This window comes from Pleurodeles waltl, chromosome 9 (genome assembly GCF_031143425.1).
Source record: "Pleurodeles waltl isolate 20211129_DDA chromosome 9, aPleWal1.hap1.20221129, whole genome shotgun sequence".
Taxonomy (NCBI): domain Eukaryota; kingdom Metazoa; phylum Chordata; class Amphibia; order Caudata; family Salamandridae; genus Pleurodeles; species Pleurodeles waltl.
This window is the reverse complement of record NC_090448.1, coordinates 570,353,012-570,380,035: the sequence shown is the minus strand read 5'-3', so window position 1 is coordinate 570,380,035 and position 27,024 is coordinate 570,353,012. Positions and strand designations below refer to the sequence as shown.

The 27,024-nt window shown below is 42.6% G+C and overlaps 1 protein-coding gene and 1 pseudogene across 1 annotated transcript in view; both read left to right on the top strand.

Annotated features, from left to right (window-relative positions):
• LOC138259672 (cytochrome P450 2F3-like) overlaps positions 1 to 27,024 on the top strand; it is a 159,728-nt gene that overhangs the window by 51,706 nt on the left and 80,998 nt on the right. The window contains exon 4 of the mRNA XM_069207545.1: positions 18,288 to 18,448. Coding sequence (XP_069063646.1) covers positions 18,288 to 18,448 — 161 coding nt within the window. The remainder of the gene's footprint in view (positions 1 to 18,287; positions 18,449 to 27,024) is intronic.
• Positions 14,399 to 15,051, top strand: LOC138259673 (anaphase-promoting complex subunit 13 pseudogene; annotated as a pseudogene).

Genomic DNA, 27,024 nt, shown 5'->3' with positions numbered 1-27,024 from the left:
GCGGTGCGGTCATTTGTCGGCGGTACCTTGGCGGACGGCCTCCGCCGTCCGCCAAGGTCTGAATGACCCCCAAAGTCTCTTTCAAGCACAAAGTACCTGGTTTGGGTGCAAAATCTCCACAAAGAACCACAGAGGAGGAGATGCGTGGAAACAAAGGGGTGTGCTGCGATTTCTCGGGCCGCACACGGCGATGCGTTGTTTAGTTTTCACGCAGGGATGGCTGTGCATCGATTTCCAGCACTCGGTCATGGATCCTGTCCGGTTGCGGGGTTTTCGGATGCCCCAGGGCCAATGCGTGGATTTGCTGCACTTGCAGGACAAAGTCACAGGAGCTGCGTCAATATGGCAGGCGTTGCATTGAATTTTCTACCACATGACAGGCGCTGCATCGATTCCTCTCTGGAAGTCGGGCTGCGTTGTTCCGGTTCAGCTGTGCGTCGTTCCAGTGGGCTGTGTGTCAAATTTCCGGTCGCCCTGCTGGCTCTGCGTCAATCTTCTCAATGTGAAGTCGGGCTGCGTCATTCCAATTCGGCATGCGGTGAAATGTTTGCCGCGGTGCAGGCTGTGCATCGTTTCTGGCAGGCTGTCCGTTGAATTTTGCCGCACAAGGAGTCCTTCTTGTAGAGATGAAGTCTTTTTGGTCCTGAGACTTCAGGGAGCTGGAGGGAAGCTCTATCCAAGCCCTTGGAGTGCACTTCTTCACCACAGCCAGAGAGCAGTAAGGCAGCAAGGCAACAGCAAGGCAGCAGTCCTTCACAGAAAGCAGACAGGTGAGTCCTTTGGGCAGCCAGGCAGTTGTTCTTGGCAGGATGCAGGTTCTGGTTCAAGTTTCTTCTCCAGGAAGAGTCTGGGTTGGTAGGGGCAGAGGCCCTGTTTAAATATCCAAATGTGCCTTTGAAGTGGGGGAGACTTCAAAAGAGTGCCTTAGAAGTGCACAAAGTCCCCTTTCAGTTCAATCCTGTTTGCCAGGGTCCCAGTAGGGGGTGTGGCAGTCATTTGTGTGAGGGCAGACTACTGTCCTTTGGCATGCAAGTGCCAGGCCCTTCACCCTCCCAGCCCAGGAAGATGCTTTCAAAAGGCAGATGTGTGCAAGTGAGGCTGAGTCTCCTGTGTTTGGGGTGTGTCTGTGGGAATGCACAAGGAGCTGTCAACTAAACCTAGCCAGATGTGGATTGTAAGGCACAGAAAGATGTAAGTACAGAGAAATGGTCACTTTCTAAAAGTGGCATTTCTAAAATAGTAATATTAAATCCAACTTCACGAGTCAGCAGGATTTTGTCTCACCATTCTGGCCATACTAAATATGACCTTCCTACTCCTTTCAGATCAGCAGCTACCACTCAAACATTGTATGAGGGCAGCCCCAATGTTAGCCTATGAAGGGAGCAGGCCTCACAGCAGTGTAAAAATGAATTTAGGAGTTTTACACTACCAGGACATGTAACTACCCAAGTCCTACCTTTTGCCTCCACAGCACCCTGCCCTGTGGGTTACCTAGGGCATACCTTAGGTGTGTCTTATATGTAGAAAAAGATGAGTTTTAGGCTTGGCAAGTACTTTTAAATGCCAAGTCGAATTGGCAGTGAAACTGCACACACAGGCCATGCAATGGCAGGCCTGAGACAAGGTTAAGGGGCTACTTAAGAGGGTGGCACAATCCGTGCTGCAGGCCCACTAATAGCATTTAATCTACAGGCCCTGGGCACATATAGTGCACTCTACTAGGGACTTATAGGTAAATTAAATAGGCCAATTGGGGATCAACCAATGTTACCATGTTTAAAGGGAGAGAGAATCTACACTTTAGCACTGCTCAGCAGTGGTAAAGGCCACAGAGTCCAAACACTAGCACAAACAGTGTCCAAAAAATGGAAGAAGGTAGACAAAAACTGTGTTTTATGGAGGACACAGTACAAAACATCCCAGGAAGTGGTTGATTATTTCTGGGAAGATCAGAGCACCCAGGCAACTGGTCCGAGTTTGATCTCTTCTTGATTGTTTAGTAGAGCTCTGACTTTGAAGGATACTAGTGTGGTTTGGCTCCACCATCCAAGTCAGACTACTAGGTTTGGCACCGAAAAAGTATACGTGTGAAGTGAGAGAGCATAACTTGGCTGTGGCATTATCTTTTTCTTGAATGTGAAACGAAGGAGTAATCAGCTTCCTATGTAATATGTAAATGTTTTTCACACAATGTGGTGCACTGATATGCATATTAGTAAAGTGCACATATGACTATATTCTTGCAAATGTTTCCATGTAAACTGCATTTAATACTCGTTATGCAAGTATGTTTATGCTAGAGTGTTTAGAAATGACATTTTCATAACCATTTTATATACATTGCATTTACGACAAATGTATGTATGCTCATTTAAAACAAGTATGCATTTATGTCTGTATTAACTTGGCTGGAATGAAGGCCTGAATTTCTTTTAAATGGGTTAAACTGTGCACAAGAAGCTTGTTTTGTTGCATATTTCTCCAAGCTGTAGGTTTGGTGGTACCACATACTGGCTAATGAAGAAGCGTAGTGGTGCTGTTAGATAAAAGGGCCTGAGAGGGCCCGTTACCAATGACGGAAAGAGCAGTGTGGAGGCAGTAACTGAAATCTCTTCCAAAGTCCTGAGCACGGGAGAGACCCAAGGACGAACACATGCAACTTGAAAGGATGAAAGATTTAGATGTGCAATTTATAAATTTACTGTTTCAAAGGAAAGTTTTGGCTGTGAGGTCAGCCTTTCAAAGATGCAATGATTTCAGTGTTGTTTAGTCAGTGGCAAACACAAATTTCATTAGCCCCTCAAGTAGAGCAGATCTATGAGAGGTACAGACTTCTCATCCTTTTCTAGACTCTGCAGCTTTTTGCTACTCACATCTTTCTTGACGGTTCCTCTACAGAGGTTTCTATAGTGATAGCATTTCTCTTTGAAATCCCTTTAAACTCAGAATAGCCAGACATTTAGATTAGATGGTTAAGCAGGAGAACTCAAGCCTGAATTTAAGGCGCCATACGATTTTCTTTACTTTCTGTATTGTTGCTATTAAAATAGTAGTCTTTTATATGCTGATTAAGTTTCATGTGGCGTGTTGCTTTGACTCTCCTTTGGTGATTCTTTATATTTACAGTATGTTTTTGAGACTCATTTATGTAAGTTTTACTTTGAGTTTGTAAAAAAATCCTTTAAACTCTAAATCCATCTTCAAGTTTGAATGTGTGGCCAAGTGGAGAACTGGAAGCAGGTAATAAAACAGTTAGTCCCAGAGCCCAATCCCTGATACCTATGCCTAAAGTTAGAGGTTCCGTGAAATTTCAGAAACATGGAGGAGAGTTGTGTTGGTGGGAGAGCTGTGAGTATTAATAGGGTTGCAAATTGCAGCAGTTCATGTTTAGGTTGCAGAGTTGTGAGTCTGGATGGTGCCTTGTGGATTTTATTTGTATGTTGTGTAAGTGTAGTGATTTAAAAACAATTTGAAGAGGTAAGCTGATCCAATATGACCTAAGATCCCAGAATAGCATAAAAAGGTGTAGAAGATGCCATATTAAATTGTCTGCTATGTGGTTGTGTTCGTTGTGCGACATCACCAACGGCACAGTTAAGACAGGGACTTACTTTGTGTGAATGTGAGGTGATTAGAATAGTGGATCCTGATGCACAGAAAGAAGCTGTACTAATCTAGATGATACCCTGCAGATCGAGGTTTCATTTGAAGTGTTTGGAAATTTCATTTGTATTTAAAAACTATTCAATCTTTAGAGGAGCAGACAAAAGTTATTGTGTTCTATTTTTCTATGTGTGTGCTATTGCGGAGAGAGTGTGTGCGCAGATTGTAAAGAAGGGGGAACTGCTGCAAGGAGTGAGATCTACATCACAGTGTGACACATTGGTATAGGTCGATGGTGTGGTGCTGCAGTGTGATTGGCTGACAATGTCAAAGAGAATCCTGCTCTGATTGGTGGTTGTTTCAGAACAAGGGATTGTTAATACAGCATTGTTTTGAGCTGAAACTGAGCTTATGGCAATTGTTGACATTGATTAAGAAAATGAAATGTTTTAAAGTTAAGTGAGATTTGTTTAGAGGTGATGTTCATATTTCTAGCAGGGAGGGCAAGAAGGTGCCTCCTGAAGTTACCCAAGGTCACTATATGGCGATTAATGTAGGGCTTCACATATGTGTTTGGCTTGGTCAGTGGCACAAGATCACAGAAAAGGGGGATGCATTGAGATTCCCCGGTTATGGCACATTTCATTTGAGAATTATCAAAAATTTGAGGAGGATGCTATATGAAATGAAGCCACCTCCTAGGCCCGCACAATATAATGGACTCAATGCTTACGAGCGTGCTGTTCATGCCAGAGAGAACGAGAAATACCAAGGCAGAGCACAGAAATCTATATTCAACTATGCAGATTTTAGATGGGTTGCTAAACAGAAAAGATGGAGGGCGGATATGATAGAGGATGTTAGGCTGTATCCAACCATAACCATTGAGAATGCAGAGGGAGAGGGTGATAAGTAAAAGATCAGGAAAGCAAAGGAAAATATCTCAAAGGAACTGGATGATGTGAATGAAGCTAGCGATAGTGAATCTGGAGATAGTTTCTTGGACGGACTATTGTCCATATAAAGAAGCAAGAGATGAGGGAGGAGGCAATGGTGCTGGTGGTGGAGGACATATTATTTCTGCTATAACCCCAACTAAGATGACTCTTACTAGTGTGGGAGCCACCTCAGCTAATGTACCTCATGAATCGAGGAGTGGGGTTTGAGAGAGTGTGTTCCAATTGAACCTACAGTAAGCACTTTAGATACTCTTACTGTTCCAGTTACTTTTGGCCCGGTAGTTCCTATGTATAAAACAGACAGATTTGGGAACAACACTTACAATTTGACTGTGCCCAGTGCTGTTGGTGGACAGAGAGGAGTTCCAGTCCAGATATTAGAGAATGTGTCCCTTTGATCCTGACGCATACTGGTACCTCATCTGTAGTCAGTGTTGATTCAACTTTGAATATGTCAGAATGTACCTCAATAGGTACTTATCAGAAAATACCTACCCATGCGACTCCTGTATGGGAACCACCATTGAACCTTGGAAACAGTGCTCAAGGAAATGACATTAGACTTAACATTCCTGCAGTGACTCAAACGCTTAGATAGACAAGTGGGTGAAAGCTTTCAATGAGAGCACTCCATTCACAGAAGGTGTGAGTACCGAGGTAAGTCAGGGAACGATTCAGTCGCCACCAAAAGAAAGAATGTTAGATGTGACCAAGCTTACCATTGAACTGGATGTGATAATTGTTGGAAATATTGGCTTGGATCAATTAGACATGTATCAGGAGGATGAACTTATATTTATGTGCAGGGATGTTAACAGATGAGCAGGGCAAGTTTACAATAAATTGGCAGAATTGGCACACAAATGTGAAGTGGATTTGAATAAAACAAAAGCTTTGCAAAAGAGGTATTGCAAGTGGTTCAGTGAAAAGGACATTAGTGAGATGAGAATACCATGGATAAAAACTCAAATTAAGGAATAAATCCATAGTATCCAAAAATGAAATAAGTGGGAAAATAAATGGGCAACAATTAAGCAGGTAAAGCAGCCTTCGGGAGAACCACCTTTGGAGTAGGAAAGTGGGGGTTACAACTTTTCCCTTACAAGAAGTACCTGTGGAGGTTATGTGTACATACCATGGAGCAGAAGTGGATTTTGCATCATTTACCAACGATTTTCCTAAATTGAGAGAGAACCCAGTGGAATGGTATAGACAGGTCAAAGGATTCATGAGTTGATTTGAATATGTTGTTTGCCATTGTTGTTCCTAGTGAATTGTGGACACAATTCAAGAAATCGTTCAGTGGTCTGAGACAGAACCAAGTGGAAAACCAATATCTAAAGGTCCGTCACCATTGGTGATGAAGAAGTATCTGCAGGTCATGACATTTATGAAAGGGAAGGTGCCTCCCCAGGATGTTGATTAGGTCAAGATTGACAGGATGACTTAAGAGTCAAAGAAGTCAATTCATGCTAACTATGAATGCTCATTATGAGCTTTCAAACAGTACAGTGGTTTGGAGACATTAGAGGCCAGGGGCATGGGGCATTTTGCTTCAAGGTTTGTGGTAGGGTTGAGGCCAGAGATCATTATGATTGATGAACCTTTTCTGTACTCCAAGTACTGCCATGATGAGATCGAGATGAAACAGAGGAAGATGAATAAAAAGCTCATGGTTGCTCAGTTGAAGACAGCTCAAATGACTAGCCAGATGCCCCCGTACTAAGCAACATTCGGACAAAGCAGGGTGTATATCAGCAAACACCAAACCCAATGCAGGGTAGAAGTTGAGAAGTCCCTACTGGCCCTTACTGGCCCTGATACCTGAATGGATATAAATAGTCTAAAAAGGTAAACACCTTTTTATCTCTGCAATAGGCTAGGACATTGGAAACAGGAATTTTGTTTAAATTCAGTGAATCAGATCTAAAACGCAGGATTTGTGCTATCTCAAGGTACTAATCCTGATGAGATGCAGGGTGTACAACGACCCAGGAGTCAACAGTTTCTTGTGCCCCAGGCTCCAATAATGCATGTCTCACAACCTCAAATGTCATAGCAAAATTTGGTTGTACCTTGACAGAATTGAAATCAGGGTTTGAGAATGAATGCCAATGTGACCCAAGAAAATAACCCTTTCCAACAGTTCCCTTTGTTTGAATTGGGTGAGAGGCATGGCTCTGATTGGTCAGCCTGATAGTTCCTGAAAGGGGAGGAAGACTGGGTACTTTGCACAGCCTTAGAGGTAGATCAGTGTGGGCCATTCATAGATAGTGAAATGAATAGCAGTCCCATGTCATTCTTGGTCGACACTGGTGCTACCCGTTCTACTCCCAGAACAGTAGAAGTCCTAAACCTACCCCTCTCTGGAACAACAGTCCACGTTGTTGGTGGGGAGAATAAAGAGATGCTAAACCAAGAAACTGCCCCAGTTGCAGTGAAAATAGGATCCTTTGAAGACAAACACTATTTTATAATAATATGTGAGTCTAGCTGAGTGAATCTGAGTTTTGTTATCTTATGCACACCTGCAGAAATAGAGATACAAAAACAAGATGAGGATACTTTAAGTAATCAGAAACAAGTCATGCTTTACTCTGCTGACCTTATTGAGTGTTGATGATTTGCTCCCAGATTTGAAAAAACAGTCAAACATGAAGTGTGGGATTTTTCAGGAAAGGATATTGGTCTAATAAAGAAAATGTGTTGAGCCTGTCTGAATTTCTATTAAACCAAATGCTGAATTCCCTAGAATGCCACAATACAATTTGCCCCCTGAAATGATTGCTGCAATACCTCCCATAATCAAGTCAATGATACAGCAGGGAATTTTATAGGAAATAATGGTCAGTCCTTCTAACTCACCAATAATGGGTCTGCAGAAACTGTATTGTTGTTCCTTGTTGCCCTTTGGTACCGAATTCAGCTGTGATATTGTTTCAAATTCCATGTGAGACAGAGTGGCTCACTGTCTTGATTTCTTTCATGCCCTTCTTTTCATTAGTGTTGCTTTAGGATAGCCAGTTCCACTTTGCATTTCAGTTTGAAAATAGGGTCCTGGCATGGTGCAGAGTTCCACAAGGCTATACCGATAGTCCTTGCATTTTTATTCAGATTCTAAAGAATAATCTGGAATCTTTGGTTATGCCCTGAGCTCAGTCCTGATCCACTACATCATTGACCTAATGGGGGCATTGATTACCCAGGAAGCTTGTCATCAGGATACTATTGCATTACTGAACCACCTAGCTTAGAATGGACACAAGGTGTCCCTAGGAAAGTTGCAGTATTGCCAAAAAGAGATCCAATATTTTAGACACCCTATTGAGAAAAGGAACGTGGAAAGTTTCATAAGAGAGAGTCTCAGCCATCTTGAGAATGCATCCTCCAATCACACAGAGAGGTGTCAGGTTGTTTTTGGGAATGGTGGGCAACTGTAGATAGTGGATACCCAACTTTTCCTTGGTGGCCAAGCCTTTACAGAGGTTGAGATACAAGGATGTGTCTGATCCTGTAACATGGAATAATGACTGTCTCATCGCATTTCTAGAGCTGAGAGAATTTCTCTGTCGTTTCCAGGGACTAGGGATTCCTGATTCTAACAAATCTTTTGCATTTTTCTGCAGTGAGAGGGAGGACTGTGCTCTCTCAGTGCTGACAAAAACACAAGGAAATGCTAGGAGACCTTTGGCTTATTTTTCTGCCATGCTGGATCCCGTAGCTTTGGCGCTGCTAGGTAGCCTTAAAGCTGTGACTGCAGTCAACACTAATATCAAGAGATGTGAAAATATTGTTATGGGTCACACATTGACTGTATACATCCCCAACTCTGTGGAGTTGTTGTTGACCAGAACCAGACCCCAACACCTTGCAAGCAGCTGGCTCACTAAATATGAGCAAGTTATTTTGGCTGCAGAAAACATGACCTGTCAAATGTTGTGGTGTTTTTAATCCTTCCACTTTGCTGCCAATACTGGGTCAAGGAAGTAATTGGGACTGTGAATGGTACCATTATTTTCTCACTGTTACTGAACTATTCACCAAGAGGAGACCAGACATATGCAATGAACCATTGCCTTAATCTGACTCTATGTAGATGGTTCATGTTTACGAGACAGTGGTGGAAGCTTAAAAGCAGTTTATGCTATCTGCGCACTGCGCAACGGAGTTGTAGAAACTTCTTGGCTTCAAGGAGTATTCTCTGCACAAGTGGCTGAGTTGATTGCTCTTACTAGAGCATGCTGTGTCTCGGATCAATTGAATGTGACAATGCTTACCAACAGTCAGTACGGCTTTGGTGTCATTTATGACTTCAGAAAACTATGGTCCCAGAAGGGGTTTGTGACATCTTCCGGATCTCCGATTTGGAATGGCGAACAAGTGAGAAACTTCCTTGATGCATTTCAGTTGCTTGAGCAGGCTGCAGTGGTCAGGTGCCCTGCACATCATTCTGGAGATGATCTTGTGCCTTTGGGCAATTGATACTCCGATGAGGTTAAAAAGTATTGCACTCATGAAGTTTATACATTTAATGGTGAGCTTACAAATGATGGAACAGATGAGACTAACTTTAACCTCTTGTTTATAGCATCTGATACCTGGAAAGATGTTGAGAGGTTGCTCGAGGAAGTGTCTAAGGAGGTACAACAGAGTCGGGCCATAGCAGGTTGTGTCAAGAGAGATGATGACATTTGGGTTTCAAAGGATGGAAGACCAATGTTTCCAAATAGTCTGTAACCTCTGATGGCTAGACATTTCCATGGTCGAGCTTATGTTTGGCAGAGACGCTATGGTGAGGTTGTTTAGAACAACTTGGTTCAATCTTAAATTCAGGTTGATTACATTGTGTCACAGGTGCATTGTGTGTCAACAGAACAATGTTGGAAAAAGACTGCAGTTATACTGAATCACATAGCCTGTGTGCAATGGACTAAGGTACGTTTTGGTCGTGGTGTGTATCGTTTCCCGCTGGGTAGAGGCACATCCGACTAGGTGAAATGATAGGATCATCTTACAGTGGCTAAACTGTTGTGGAGGGAACTTATTCCTTGATTTGTTTTTCCGACATCTTTAGAATCAGATTGAGGAACTCATTTCAACAATGAGGTCCTGATGTTGTGTGCAGCATTGCAAATGGAACTGAGATTACATTGCAGCTATAGACCTGATGTTTCGGATCTTGTGGAACAAGTGAATGGCATGCTGAAATTCAGGTTGACAAAAGAGTGCTTCAATATCTTTGAAATGGCCTGAGGCCCTGCCTTTTGTGTTGAAGAGTCTTTGAAGTATACCTGATCATAAAACTGGACTGTCCCTCCACAAGATCAATATGGGGAGGGTGATGAGACAACCAGCGATTCCTTCAAATGCACTTGTGAACATTACTGATAATATGGTCCTTGTCTATTGCAAAGGACTAGCTGATGTAGTGTGCTCTGTATCTCATCAGGTTGGAGCAGTTACAGCCCCTCCACATCAAGAACAGTGCCATGATCTCAGTTCCGCAACTGGGTATCAGTAAAGAAACACATCAGGAAGACGTGTTAGGTGCCATGTTGGTGTGGACTGAAAAGGTGATCCTAGTCACCACAACAGCTGTAAAGTTTGGCGGTATCCCCTACTGGATGCATGGTTCTCATACTCACAGAGTTGAGTATCCCCTTGATTTGACAGCATCTGTACCAGAAGAACTTGTGGTGAGAGAGAAGTGACAGGAGCAGATTAGTTGTGGACCAGCAAGAGCCAGAAACAGGTCTTGGGCAGTCTGAAGCAGGTTGTGAAAAGCTACAATCGAAGCTGAAACAGAATTAACATAGCCTTGCCCAGTGGTGAACGAGTCAAACTCAGAATCCAACTCTGATGAAGGACCCAGTGCTGGAAGAGAGTGAATAAAAACTAGAGCTCGATGGCCCAGAAAGCAAAAGAGAGTGAGAGTGAGTTTGCCCAAAGAACGTGTGCCCCAAACGATCACTGAGGAGACTGAGAACTGTGACTTAAGTGAAAGCAAGGATGAAGGTGCCACCTGGGAAGGTCAACATTCTAGGTATTCTTCACCTGAGTGCAAATGAAATGGATAGTGAGTCATTGGAGTCAACATACAGGTTTAGATGAATCTACGTGAACTGAAAATTGTTGCCCAGTTGTACTTTGAATTTTCGTTGCCATTTCTGAACTTGGTTTGTTTGAACATTAGAGACATTTGTATTGATTGAGATAGGGAATTGGGTAAAATACCTAGGCATGAGTAGACGAAGAGAAAGGATTGTCATTTAAAAGAAAACAAATTAGGGCAAGGGAAGTCTCTCAAAGATTTGTACATATGTTAATGAACTCTTGAACGTTTGTGCTTTGTTTGCTGTTCTCATTATTGAAGCAATGAAGATATATTTTGCTGCTGCATTTAATTGATAATAGATCTGATTTTGAAGACATAATGGAGCCAAATCAGTGAAGTAGATGTAGGTACATAATAGGTGCAGCTTCTGTATAGAAAGAGTTACCCCACACTGTTTCCCTGAAGACTTTAAAACCTAGCATTTATGAGTTAGATGAGAAAATATTACACATACATGAGTCTAGAGGAGATTATTCAGCAAATGTATACTTTTTGTAGCTGTATGACAATATTAATATGATGAATGCTATGTAAGATATGTTTGTACACAGTTACCTGCTTCTGTGTTGGAAGGTATCACATATCATCACATTCTATTGACTGATGGCATTTCTTGCAGTCTACTATTGAGCATATTTTATTGAGCATTTGTTACAATGATGGAAGCTTCCAATACTATTTCCCACATGATGACCTAGTGTTGCTACAATGTCCTCTGTTTGAACATCTGAATAGAAATCCTTATTTTAAAGATGAAGAAATAGCAAGGAAATATTTCATATTATCGAAGGTTTAGACACTGCATATGCACACAGACATAATCTGACCTGTTCCATGACAGACATAGAAAATAAATTCTTAAACGTAGTGGAAGACAGGATAAAAGTCCAGTTCTAAAACAGATATGGATCTCAGAAATCAAGTAGATAGAATAAGGAAGAAATTGAACACTAAGTGCAAGGGAATTTACCAACATTAACTTTAGATTGGCAACACAAAGGGGAATTGTGCATTCACACTGATCAGAGATACATAGAACCATTGTTTATAGGGAACAGTGATTGTGAACTTGTCTTTGTTGTTAAAGGCAAGAGTGAAATCTTTTCTGGATGGAAAAGATCCTGTGATTCCTGGAGTGTATTTTATCTTGTGGACAGTATGCACATTTTGAGGTACCAAATGGATGGCATGGAATGTGTTGTATGGCAATAGTATTTCCAATGATCTATCATGTGAAACCTCTTGAGGATCCTGTGTGGAAGATGAAACCTAGGACTAAAAGAGGAGATAGTGTTTCAGAAATAGTTGGAGACATTAATGGTGCATTGATTCCATCTGGAGGGGTGATGCTGAATGATTTGAAAAGTAGAAAGCTGTCTACAATAGTGGATAAGTTAGCTACTAGCACCTTCAATTCTGTGATGCTTGTAAACACAGAGATGGTGGCGATAAGATCAATGGTTTTACAAAATTGACTTACGCTAGACTTGTTGCTCACAAAAGAGGGCGGAATCTGCCGGATGCTGAAGATTCAGCACTGTTGTACTTATATTCCAGATAAGAGTAAGGATTTGGATAAATATATTCAGAATATTTCAGGATTGACAAAAGATCTGAAGGAGTTCGAAGCAGCAAGTGCTTGGGAATCAATGGATTTTCAGGTATGGGCCGAAGGTTTGGAATCTTAGAAAGTGGAGTTGTAGGTTTTATTCTGAAGTCATTATTGATTAGTGTGATAATGGCAATAGTTCTGTTGGTTGCATATAAGGTTTTTCAGGGAATGAAGATTCAGAAGGGGGAGAATAGAAAGAAAGCAGAGGTTGAAATGGAATATAATTAGTGTAAATATTATTATGAAATGAAGCTTTTGGAAGAATCTAGATGAAAGCTGATGAAGACAACTAGGTTTTAGCGAGTCTCTTTCAAGAGTAAGTATGTTTGTGATGACTTAAAATGGCATGGGGGAGTTGAGACAGCATAACGTGGCTGTGCCAATATGTTCTTCCAGAATGTGAAACAAAGGAGTAATCGCTTCCTATGTAATGTATAAATGGTTTTCATATAACGTGGTGCACTGAAATGCATATAAGTAAAGAGCACATATGACTAAAGTCTTGAAAATGTTTCCATGTAAACTGTATTTATTAATCCTCATTCAAGTATGTTTATGCTAGTGTTTAGAAATGGTATTTTCATAACCATTTTATATTCATTGCTCCTATGAGAAATGTATGTATACTCATTTCAATCAAGTGTGTATTTATGTCTGTATTAACTTGGCTGGAGTGATGGTCTGAATTTATTTTAAATGGTTTAAACTTTCCATGAGGACGTGCCACAGCAAAATCCATTGCATTGTGACGCTGCCTCAGATTTATGAGTTTTTATAAACCTGAGGCACCGCGAAAATCTAATGCCAACCCAGGGGTGGTGTTAGCATGGTGCAACAAGGAGATATGCTTTTATTTATCCTCGGTTTTTGGCTCTTTCTATGTGTGCTGCATTTTGCAGCACACATAGAAAGAGAAAATCACCATTTAAGATTGTTTTTGTGCAGGAAGGTGTTCCTTCCTGCACAAAAGCAATCTCCCCCGCAAACGCAGCCATCCTTGCACCATGGTGCAGTGTTGCTGTGTTGGAGCACAGCAGCAAATATAAGTACCGGCGCAGGGAGAAACACGGGGTGAGCTGTATTCTAGTAAATATGGCGCATTCCTGCATTTTGAAAATGACGGTGCACGACGCTGCCAAATTTAGCGCAGCACCACTCCCTGTAATTTTCAACTAAATATGGCCCTTTGAATTTTATGTCTGTTGCTTTACTCCTCAGAACTCAGAGAAAAAGATTAATTGGGCCCTAGGAAGTGTAAGTGGTGCAAGCTGCCCTTTCAGGAGTAACTTCTCTGAGAGGTGATCATTCCACCGCGCCATATTCACAAAGTGGTGCAATGCATGCAACCCCTTGCACCACATTATTCCTGCACTAGGCACAATGAACGCAAGGGGGATGTTTTCACACAGGGAGGCCGGAAAAAATGACACAGTGAAATTTACAAGATTTCACAGTGCCATTTTTTCTGTCATTTTTAATGTCTGCTCAGGACAGATGTTAAAGTGGCGCACCCATAATAATCTATGGGCCTCCCTGAGCTTTGCTGCACTAGCGTCGACATTTTGAGTATTGTAAGTATGGGGCAACCATTATTAAGTTAGGGGGGCAAGGGGGATGCAAGAAAAGTGGCACATAGGGACCGATGTGTTACTTTCTTGTAAATCTGCTCCTAATTGTGCAACTTCCCCTCAGAGAAAGAGCGTTATTCCTCATATCATGGCTTCAGGATAAAATTATGTCAAGCAGATATACAAATGGCGGGGTAAAGGCTGCATGCAATGATGTACAGTTTATGTTTCCTAATATTGGACTATAATTAAAAACAAAGAAATGCAGATTGCACTGTTTAATGAGATCTCTTTATTTTTTTACCAGAAATTAAGAGCTATTAATGTGCACTTTCATCACAGTTGTTGCAGGTTTGCAGTAACTGCAGGCATATTTCAATTTTCTTTCCTTGGTGGCGTAAAACATTTCTGACATTCTAACATATTTCATCTCTGATTTATTAAACTCCATCTGGTAAGAAAATATATCGACCAACATTTGCTTATCAAACTTTGTGAATTATGGGAGAAAAACTATGAGATTATCACTAAATATCTCAGCCGTTCCCAACAAACAACCGGGAGGAAGCTCACCCGGTGAGTGTGGGCGGACAAGCTCACTGGCAGGACCTTTTCAGATATCAATTTGAATTTCCATCTTGGAGTACAGCTCCTGATTTCGTCTCGCCACTATGGATAGCGAGGTGCTTCGAGACGGAAGAATAGTGGACCTTATTGATGATGCTTGGCGGGAGGATAAACTTCCCTACGAGGATGTTGCCATTCCGGTGAATGAACTGCCAGAGCAGGACAGTGATGGCACTACTGAGTCTGTAAAGGAACAGGAAACCAAATGGACAGATTTAGCATTGCAGTACCTGCACGAAAATATCCCACCAGCTGGAAGCTAGCGATGACACGCGTGCTTCTCTCCGCTGTAAATACTGCACCTCTAGGTGCATCAGCCTGTGCACAGGGGAAAGTAGATAGGACACAGTGTGAAAAGGGTTCGTGTGACGGGGAAAGTTTGCTTAAGTGTTAACAATGCACAAGCCTGTTTTTTATTATTACTCTGTTTTGCATTATTAGATGTTTTTGTTACTCACCAGTCATCTCTTGCTGAATTTAAATGTGTTCTCACTCCAGTATGAGCAGTTGGATTGCTCAATTCCCACAGCCGAGATTTAACTGGAATAAATGGTGATCTTCATGATGAGCACTAAATATTTACCTTGATAGAAGACACGTTTTGGAGGATTACAGCTATGCAGTTTTAAATTATGCAGTGACCGCATAGTCTTCCTCCAGGAAAGTCTGGTAATGAGACGTGACAGAGTGCTGTGGTTTCCCAGAGGTGCTTGTTTAGAATGTGCTCGCCCCAGCTGCAGGGTGCAAGTCAGTTGAAACAGTTTGCAAACTTAAAAATGTTGGAACTTTGTGCACCTCGACACATTTCAGTCATTATCAACCAATACTATCTGTGCAAATTGTAATTTCCAAGAACAAACATCCTGAAAGATGTGTAATTAGTTTAGAGGCTTTCGTGCAGGGGGAAATGGAATTGTATTAAGTTAACCGTTAAAATTCTGGTTTTGGCGGGGTAAGGTACGCAGGGGGAAAATCTGTGTTGGTGGATTAGCTGAACACCTGTTTAAATGTCAACCTGCCTCTTATCTTCATGAGTAATGGAAGGTCCAAGAGTCCAGAAGAGACAAAAGAGAGTTTTTGACCAAAAGTTAAAGTTTAAACAGATTGCCAAGGTTACATTCTGCATTATAAAGTACATAGGTCCGTGGATACTTGCAAAGATTAAAGTATATATATACCCGGAGACTTGCCAAGACTCCACTGGGCCCCAAAACATTTGGGATCCTGTTCCGCAGAGTATGAAGAAAGTCATCTCAATTAAATGATAGATGCACCTAGAAGTCATTCTAGAGGGCCGAACCCTGCACGGAGCGATTGCACGCCGTGTGTGCAACTTCAAAATAAATCCTGGAGATTTGACAACGATTAAATGAGATGTTAGAATGGCTTAGTGAGTTTATTTGGTGAATTTGGTATATATGCATATAGGTATAGATGCCTGTAGGTGACAATGGAATCTTGGCTTTGATTGTGGTTTTGACATATGACCGTGCAGTGCTATGGGACACAAAAAAAAGCCTCAAAAAGAGTGGCACTACCATAAGACATTTTGTAAAAACTAGATGCCAGTGTATTAATAACACACAGAGCATTGATGTAACCTGCTCAGGTATCCATAACAGAGCTTTTCACAGACTCCAGCGATCAGTGACCCACTCAATGGTCTGCTGCTGTTTTCTTAACATTTGACCTGGTTATCCATGCCCTCGACAATCACTGTTTTAAGATTTGTGAAAAATGCTGCTATAGCTAAAAGGGAGAACAAGTCCCATTCACCGACAAGAAAATTAACAGGAGAGTTTACTTTAAGAAGGTAAACCTAATAGTGTAACACCCGGGGGCCCTTATTTGAAAATATTGGTCTGCGCTAAAAATATTTCTGCAAAAAAGCACATAAAGATTAGGGCCGGTGGGCGAGGTTATGAAAGAGTGTCCTTTCACGTTTGAAACTGATGAGCAAAAATGCGATTGTGAACTTTGACTCATGCAAATGTGATGATATTGTAATTGATTATGAAATTCATAATGGCTCTGCCTGCTGCTGGAATGTATTTATTTGTTTGATTGGTAAATAATACCGCATTGAATTAGATAAAAAGCATCAATGGGTCGAGACCAACATGCATTGATCATTCTCCAGTACAATGGGCAGACTCTTCAATCCATTTCAAGCCAACATTGGCAAAGAAAAAGAAATTCAGAAACCAATGAACCTATGAAAAAGGAAGAATGGTACGGGAGAATATTGTGTCAGGGACTTTGTCTATACAGCTATCTCCCCCATTACTCTTATGTTCCTTTGCTTAGTCTGCAAACCCACAAAGAAACATAGCCTTCATTCTGCATGCTGCTTAACCTTGGATAACTCTGGGAAGAAGTTGTCATGTGCACTCTACTGTATATATGGCCTAGAATTTTATTATGCATGAAACAACATTATAAATATAAATCAAACACAAAGGTTTTGGCTATACTTACACAATTTGGACAAGCAGGGAAGCAGGAATTATTCCCAAGTTTTCTAATTACACTTTGTGCACATTAGCCGCTAGATTGGTATTTCTTTCTCTTCTGCTTTACATCAAAGATTTTCTTTAATTCTTTGTGCATGAGGTTAAGTTTGAGTGACAAGCAGAAGTTACATTAAAGCTTGGCTCATTTTGGCCTCAAAGTTGCATGAAGACCTCAAGCTGAGCAGAGTCAGGAATCTGGCTTGTGTCTAGCTTGGCTGACTCCCCCAGTTTTATCGAGGGCAAGACACGCTGCTCTGTTTTGTGCCCTTTGCTGTTTGCAGGCATATTGTTTAGAATATCCAAGTAGGCAGACTTGCCATACCGTGTTCTAGATAGTACTTCTGCCTGGGCAATACACATGCAGTGCTTCAAGGACAAAACTGGTCTGTTAGTTTCTGTTTTTAGATAAAATACATAGGGCTTGATTTAGATTTCGGTGGATGGGTTACTCGGTCACAACTGTGATGTATATCCCGTCAGCCGAAACATAAATCCCATAATTTTCTTTGGGATTTATATTTGGGTGGATGGGATATCCGTCATCACCGTTGTGATGGAGTAACACATCTGCCAAAATCTAATCAAGGCCCATAGACTGCAATTTACTGGTTTGACCATTGATTGTACTTGGGGAACAAAGGATAACTTATCACCAAACAGCACCCATAAATGACGAACCTCAGGAACAGGGGTGGGAAAAGGACCAGAATCTTCTGGCCAGTCAAATAAGGGTGAAGTGCTAAGATCTTTGCTTGAAAGCATACATTCTATTCTACTACTGGTTAGATAAAGGCCATTGGAGTTCACCCAACGTTTGACAATCCTTAGACAATCAATAAAGTTGATGTAGTCATTAGCATCCACACTCATATCTACTAAAAATTGGATGCCATCAGTACATAGCTCACGTGATCACCCATTGGTTTCTTCCATCAAGGGAAAACAGTGATAGGGTGGACAGGTGCAAATTTTCACTAAACAGACACAGTCATGCTGACTAATGGAGAGAAAAGTGTAATGAATTAAGGAGTTATCAACAGCAAGAAGAGAATAACATGGAACGTTGGTACAATCATCAATAGGCAAATCCAATGCTACATTCAATTTATTTTAGGAACTCAACCACAAGTGGAAAATGGAAACCAGTGTTAAAAACATGATGTAGGGAATACTGATTTGTTGAATGAGAAAATATGTTTTGATATTAAGATTTTGTTGCTTCCTTCCAAATGTCAGAGTGCAGCTGTCCAAAACTTCATGTACTAAAAAATTGTATTTTTCCTCTAGGACTTCCTTTTGATCCCACATTCTTCATCAGTAGAGCTGTCTCCAACATCATCTGCTCCATTGTATTTGGAAGCAGATTTGACTATGAAGACAAGAAGTTTCTCACCTTGCTTACTCACATCAATGAACTCTTACGGTTCATGAATTCTACAATTGGACTGGCAAGTGTTTTTATATATGTCATGGATGCTATTGCAGTTGGACAGTAAAGTGTTGCACAAGGTTAAATAAATAAATTAAAAGTAAATTAGGAGAATATATGACAAATTAAGATAAATAGAGGTAGGACAAGTTCTTGTAGCAACAGTGGCATAGAGCACCCTGTGAAAAAGGAAAGAAGGCTGCAACTGGTGAACATCGAGTCAAGGAATCTCAAGCAATATAAAAAGACAGAAGACTTTACAGGGAGGTGTAAGTTAAGAAGCAGACTAGGCCCAAAGAAAATTTGTGATGTTGACCAATTGGTTGGTTAGAGTGGACCGAGATGTTTCAGCTACATGTCAGACAAGCCTGATGGGTACAAATTGTCATCTCAAGAAAGGTATACATTACAATAACAAAACATAATAACAAAACTCATAATGTAAATAGCAATACAAATTAATTCTACAGCAACACTCATCCATTAAACCTCAATCTCAGTCTCAATTGTGCTTTAGGTCTGCACCCTAGAATCACTTCCCACCCAATCTCCTATTGCTAACCCTCTAGAACCTTCTACTTCTATGCTAGATGTTGTCTCTATTTTAACAATAGTAGCCTTACATGCCAATTTTACCTTTGCACTTAGTGAATTTTTTCCAGTAAAGTCCATTACGGCAGGCTATAAATCACACCCAATGAAATGGCCTACTAATATATCCACAATTTAAATCAATAAAAGGGGAGGCACTGGAATATATAACCTAGAGGCAAAACACTATGTGGAATCCACTTGAGTATCTGTAAACGAATTCAACACCCTTTTAAACCACTTTCTCTATCAGTTCCTCATTGCTTTAATCACCATTTCCTGTAAATTGATGTAAACAAAAGATTGTCAGCAGCCTGCACTCCTGATCAGTGTGAATTCCTCACAGACACACCAGTCTCCTCTTCACAGTTTTCTCTTCACTTTCTTTTGTATGACTCCTAGTGTGCTTGGGAGGTTATTCATTGCAAGTACAACCTTCTGTATCCCTACTTGGTCCCTGTCAGACTAAAGTTATTAAAATCCTCCTCCAAGCACAGCCAGCTTTAGGGCAGTGTGAATGGTACTATCGCACTGGGTACCAAGGTCAAGGGAGCACTCTCTGCATGACAGGCTGAACTGAAATAAGAGCATCCTACACAGATCTCTGTGTGCTTGCCATTTTTCAGGGGATATTACAAGTGCATTGTAGCCATGGTAGTTAATGAACTTGAGGAAAAGGTTTGTGATTTCTCTAGTCAAAGGTCTGACTAATGATATAGCAGCATGGGGTATATATGTTTCTGCTGTAAAGCACATTGTGTGGCATGTGGATCACAGATTAGTATTTTATGGTGATAGCTTAGTGGGTCATTGCTTTGGTCACAGAGATCCTTTGCTAATTGGAGTTCCTAAGTAACAATCGTTTTAATATAGCACATAGCTGTTAGCTGGCATCAGAGTGCTGCATGCAATTTGATATGCATAGATGAAGAACCTCATTGTTTTTCCTCTTAATCTTTCATTATTTTGAGGTTGCAAAAAAGGGTTCCTTTAGGTATCAATACACTTTTATATGTATGACAACCCAATCATTGTGTTAGGTTTACAGAAGCAGATTTCCTAACTCTTTGTTCCTGGTTTGCAACACAAAAGTGATACAGAGCAGGTACAAAGTATAGTTTTTGGGCTTACCAGCGCAAACCCTGCCTTGCAGTGGAAAACAGCCCTAAGGTAACAAACAGTGCTTTACCGATGATACAAAGCGTACTCAGAAGAAGTCACAACAGATACAGCCAGCGGGACGCTCTGATCGAGACCAGAGGCCAGAGGGATTACAGATCCCAGACTGCTTTGCGGCCCTAGGAGGCGCCCATTTTCTGCATCATCCGGTCATGCTTGCTAGATCCAAAGAGCGCTATAAAGCACAAGGGGGCATAATGCAGCGCGGGACGTGCTGATCGAGACCAGAGGCCAGAGGGACTACAGATCCCAGACTGCTTTGCGGCCGCAGTAGGCGGCCATTTTCTGCATCACCTGCTCCCACTTGCCAGATCCGAGCGCTGTAAAGCGCAAGGGGGCATACTGCAGCATGGGACGTGCGCGGGCTGCGCCCGGGCCAAGGGCAGGCCCGTCCTGTGCCTGTCAGCATCAGGAAGAAGCAGGGCCACCCCATTTGGCCTTTGCGTGCAAGCTCTTGTGCGGGGCAGGTAGGAAAGAAGGGAAGCGACTGCAAAGGCTTTTCTTAGGCCGGTCATAGTCTTGGCGCTGGGTGTCGGTGGTTTGGGTATATGGGGCATAATCCCTTGAATGGTGCAGGGCGAACGCTTGCGCAGGTATCGCATTGTACAATGGCTGAGCTGGGTTTTATCGATAAAGCACCCTATAGGTATACCACTGTCAGATCGTTGAATCACACAAGATTCCTTCGTAATTCTGGAAGTAACCTATTTATTATGGGCAAGAGAAAGGCCACCGATAAACCCTTGTGGGCAGCAGGCATAACCAAGTTCGCTAGGCATTCCACAGAGAACTGTACCCTGAATGAAACTGATAATCTGATAGTGGAAGTAGAGGGTTTATTGGCCACAAACAACGCAGATCCATCTCAGCGGAACGGTAAATGAGTTACACCTCCCAAGTGTATACAGACCTTCTTTAAGAAAACCACAAAGGGGCGTGGCACCGTGTCTGGCTCTAGCCCAAAAGATAGCTATGCACCAGGGGATGAGCATTAAAGGGTAAGCACACTAGCAGCTGCCCCGGTCCCTTCAATAGATCATTCTCAGGTTGAATGTACAGCCGCTATTACTATTGACTGCTCCAACCGGTTTGCCCTCCTAGCTAACCAACGACCTGTACCAGATGAGATCCCCGATTCATTGAATCTAGCAAGGCACCCAGACACAGTAGATTTAAATCAGCCCAAGATAGGGGAACCACTGGCACAGCTACAGCTACAGGCACTTAGAGGAGGGATACAGGGATTGTGTGAGTGTATGAACAAGATGTCTGTCGAATTAGGTGAAAAGGTGGCCAAATTATCTACTTTGGGGGAAAACTTAGGGGCATATTTATACTCTGTTTGCGCGGGATTTGCGTCATTTTTTTTTACGCAAATCCGACGCAAAGCTAACTCCATATTTATACTTTGGCGTTAGACCCGTCTAGCGCCAAAGATCTTGGAGTTTGCGTCATTTTTTAGCGTGGACACCTACCTTGCGTTAATAATATGCAAGGTAGGCGTTCCCTTCTAAAAATTTACTCTAAGGCATGTGCGCCTTATTTAAACTCCTGTGCAAAAATGACGCACAGGAGTGGGCGGGCCTGAAAAAATGACGTCCAGCCGTTTTTGCGTCATTTTTTAACGCCTGGTCAGGGCAGGCGTTAAGGGACCTGTGGGCTCGGAAGGAGCCCAGAGGTGCCCTCCCATGCCCCCAGGGACACCCCCTGCCACCCTTGCCCACCCCAGGAGGACGCCCAAGGATGGAGGGACCCATCCCAGGGAACTTAAGGTAAGTTCAGGTAAGTATATATTTATTTTTTTGTGGCATAGGGGGGCCTGATTTGTGCCCCCCTACATGCCACTAAGCCCAATGACCATGCCCTGGGGACATAAGTCCCCTGGGCATGGCCATTGGGCAAGGGGGCATGACTCCTGTCTGTGCTAAGACAGGAGTCATTTCAATGGGGGTTGGGAGTCAAAAAAAGATGGTGCAAATCGGGTTGAGGCCAATATTTTGCCTCAGACCTGACTTGCCCCATTTTTTGACGCCCAAGCTCCATTTTCCCCTACACCGGCGCTGCCTGGTGTGGGTAATTTTTTTTGACGCACACCAGTCAGCTGCGCTGGCTAACGTCATTCAATAAATAAGGCGCCCGCATGGCGCTTTGGAATGGAGTTAGCCGGCGTTAAAAAAAATTTGCGCACAACTGCGTTGCCGCAGTTGTGCGTCAAAAAGTATAAATATGGCCCTTAGGAACCAAGATAGGCGGTGCAAACCCAATGCCAAAGCCCTATAGCCAAGCACCCCTCCTAAAGCAGCAGTCAGTTAAGGGTAATGGGTTAGCTGCTGACAATGGTGGGTTTGCTAGCGTAGCACGCACAACCTCATCTAACCTTGTAAGAGGAGAATTAATTGGAGGTAGATACACCCTCAAACAACACAGTGCACAGTCCATTCGGCCATCCTCCTGCAAACAGGCCAGATTCATTGTGGGAGTCAAAATACCTCCAATAACAACAAGAGTACACGTCTGTCTAGCATTATCAACCTGACAAATGTCCCCAAGCTTACACACGGAGCCAGTGAAACTCAAGAATCTTGCATTAGCAAAGTAATCCTCTGGCTCCACCACACCAGTGTTTGTACGTCTATCATTAGGGATGACATATTATTTGCCTCACGTTGTAGCCCCTTTGCACACCAATGGGATTATATAGGAGTGAAACTTAAGACTCCTAAATGGTGGATGTGTTGATATCCATGGAATTAAGATTTAGACCTACTCCAAGAACACACATACGCCTTAAACTCAATGCCCCCAGCCGACTAGGAGAAGTCCAGATCTCAGAAGGGTGTAACTCTTTAACTCACCTCCAACGCACCACATTAGTGGGGGAATATTCTAACTTAGCAGACATTGATTGACAATCGGGAGGGTAAGGACAAGTTCTGTCCTTAACTGTACATCTAGGGGAGGCATGAGTGGGCATACTGTAGCATGCGCCATCAAGGACCTAGAGCTGAGTGCCATGAGTGATGATATGAGGGATACCGCTACACAGAGTAAGATTAATTCTATTATGGCTGAACAGGTAGGCACTAGGGTGGGTCCTGAGGTGGGATAGCAGGCTGATTGACAAAAACTCCATTAGAGTTATAACTTTGAAAATAGCAGCTGTCCGTGCTAAGCTTGCAGACCCACAGTGGGGTGAGGTCATACTTTTGCAAGAGACGTGGGCAGTGGCACCAGTACATAGAAGTGGGATATTACCTTTGTTGCTAATGCAGTCCCTTCATTGGTGGGTAGAGCTTCTAGGGGTCTTCTTATTTGGTTGAAACTAGATCTTTTCCCATTAGTAAAAATAGTTCCAACGGGAAGTAAAGACTTGCTAGGGGTAGAAATAAAAGTTAAAACACCTACTGGGGCCAGATATATTGTGATAATTAATGCCTATATTAGATCAGTCCCTGTAAATGACCCCTCCCCCACAGTAGTTCATCTTGCTAATACTGTTTAGCGCCTAAAAGGAGGCGCCTTAAAATTGATCGCAGGTGATTGTAACACAACACTTGGAAAAGGGCAGAGGGAGATAGTCTATTTGCAGGATCTCCAAGGTGCTCTGATTGGTTCTGGGGTAGCCACACAAAGGACAGGGAAATTAAGCACTGTAGCTTGCCAACTAGAAGATTTGATAATGGAGAATGGCTTAATAATTGCTAATGGCAATATCTGTTCTGAAAATCCCACGCACCCGACCTTTAAGAGAGTCATTTTGAGTTCTTACATTGAGTATCTCCTGGTCGAACTGGAAATGTGGCCTCTCTTGACAGACATGGCAGTTATACCTCGAACAGATAGCGATCATGAGGCCTTAAGTGCTGTATTCTCTCCTGCTATATTTACTAGCTGTAATCTATCAGTGGTAGTCCATGCAAATCCCCTACAGACAGTTGATAACAGGAGGAACGTGAAATGGGCAGAAGTAATGGATAATGGGGAAATTTGTGGATAACCTAGTTGAAGTAACACCGTTCAGAGGGTATGAACCCAATATGGTTTTTGTTCATTGTCAGCTCATGGAACAGCTTAGGCCTCTGTTTACTAAAATTAGGAAAAGAGGGGCTTCCAACAAAGTTGCCCCAGGATGGTTTACTAAGGACTGTCGGTTGATCAAGCTCGGTCTCCTACATGCTTTGAAGTGCGAATCAAGCCAAAAATAACCATTACTAGGAATAACTACAAGGCTATCCTAAAAAAGGCTAAACAGAACTGGGAGATGGCCCTATGGGATGACCTTACCAATGCGCTTAAGAGTAAGAATCAGAAGATGTTTTGGTCACTGGTGGCATCGAGCTCAAAATTAATAGATAACCACCTTGAAGCGGTAGTGCAACCGGGAGCTTTGGTTGAGCACTTCAGATCCGTGTACAGTGAGGAGGGGTGGAACACGATGAAAGCATTAGGGAGGAACTAATTTAGAGATATTGCTTGGTTGACCTGTAGTCTTTTCCAACCCTCCTGAGATGGAGGCGAACGTAGAGACCGAGTGACCATATTTCTCCCAGGCTGAAGCCAGGATAGCCCTGATGCAAATGAGGGATCACCTGTATGTTGCTTTTATAGATCTTAGGGCAGCCTTCGACCTGGTACCTAGGGATAACTTGTGGGAAATACTTGCAGGATATGAGGTGCCGTTTGACCTAATACATATCTTGAGAGCACTCCACATAAAAACCTATGCCAAAGTGAGATGGAACACGGGGGGATTTAACAGACCCGATTCCAACTCGTCGAGGGGTAAAGCATGGTTGCGTACCGGCCCGACACTTTTCAGTCTCTACATTAATGGGGCAGTTAAATGGCTTTCACAATGTACGCATGATGCCCCTAAGCTTGCTGGAACCCTGCTTCCGATATTAATGTTCGCTGACGATACCTTGCTCATCTCTAGAACTCCAATGGGCCTCCAGGCAAAACTGGACTCCTTCGTGGCCTTTTGTAGGGCAATCAGTCTGGAAATTAACCCAACAAAAACAAAATTTATGGGGATAAACAACCACAAGACATTTTACAATGGAGAATGTTAATCAATGGCTCCACAATTGAACAAGTCAAACACTTTGACTATTTAGGGGTCCGACTGTCTGATTTAATGTCTTGGGGCCATCAGATGGTGAAGAGCAAAAATCTTCTTGTCCAGAAGGCTTACCCAATCAGCAGGAAACAGAAGGAAACGGGGGTGGTGCAGTGTCCCTGGTTCTCCAGATATACAAAGTTACTGCCCTCATGGCAGCCACTTATGGGGCAGAGATTTGGGTTTTCACGGATGCTACCGTCCATCTAACAGCTGAAAATAATTTTCTTAAGAACATGCTCAAGTTACCTAAGGGCACGCCATTGGTGCCACTGACAATGGAATTAGCACTAAACCCTATAACTTTGGTGGTGACTTTAAAACCCTTGTTGTATTAGGTGAGGCTGTGGAAATGAGGGGAACTAACACCGTATAGGGACTCCTTGATTGACCTAATTTCTAGTGACTCACGGGTAATTATGCCTTCACTGATCTACATTAAGTCCCAGTGTGAGAAACTGAAAATGATTGACCTTTGGAAGTCTCCCACAGTGGTTGCAAAGGACGTATCCCTGACATTAAAAAGAGTTTACTGGAACTATGCCTTGGAACAGACATGGTTAAACAATGGTCATGAGAACCTGTCTGGGCAATTTTTAAACATTAAATGCTTCCCATCCTACAAAAATTTCCTGGATTAAATCTATGCCCCCTTTGCCAAGCACCTGTACCTACAGCTTAGGTTCGGGTCCCTACCACTAAGACATTTAGAGGCAGATGTATCAAGATATGCTTTTGCGATTCTGAATTTGCGAGTCGGTGCGACTCGCAATTTCAGAATCGCAAAAGCATATGCAGAATGGTGTCTCAGACACCTTCTGCGACTCGCAATGGGGTCGCAAAGACCCACCTTATCAATATTCATGAGGTGTGTCGCATTTTGCAACCCCATAGCGAGTCCCTGCACTCACAGGGATGGTGGCCTGCTGAAGTCAGCAGACCTCCATGTCTGAGACTGCTTTTTAAATAAAGCAGTTTTAAAAAAAAAATTGCAGCCTGTTTTTCTTAAAGGAAAACGAGTTGCAAAATGAAAAAAATACCAAAACCATTTGGTTTCGTTTTTTTCAGAGTAGGCAGTGGTCCATAGGACCACTGCCTGCTCTGAAAAAATATTTTTGTCGACATTCACAAAGGGGAAGGGGTCCCATGGGGACCCCTTCCCTTTTGCGAATGAGTTACCCCCTTTGTGACGCTGGTGGTAACTGCGAGTTGCTTTGCGACCGCATTCGCGGTCACAAAGCAATTCTGAGTTGCGATGCGAGTTGCAAATAGGAAGGGAACACCCCTTCCTATTTGCGAGTCGCATTCACAAATTGCAAGTTGGTACGACTCGCAATTTGTGAATGTGCATCGCGGGAGGCCGTTTGCATGGCGCAAACTGCGATTTTCGCAGTTTGCGACATGCAAACGGCTTGCTACATCTGGCCCTTAATGGCTAAATGGGAGAAGCATACTTCCTCTGTGTCTTGTCATTGCTGTCCTCAGATAAAGGAAACTGAAAAGCACTTTCTTTTTTTCTGCCAGCAATATTCACACCCTCACGGGAGATGGATAATCCCTGTTTGTAAGCTCTTGAGTACCAGACACTACTGAGAGGCCCTGAAAATCCTTAAATATGTCTCAAAGGCGGTGATAGTCATTACTGTAACCAAATATCTGGAGCAAGCATGGCGCATAAGACAGAATAGCCATGTCCTAATGGGTAT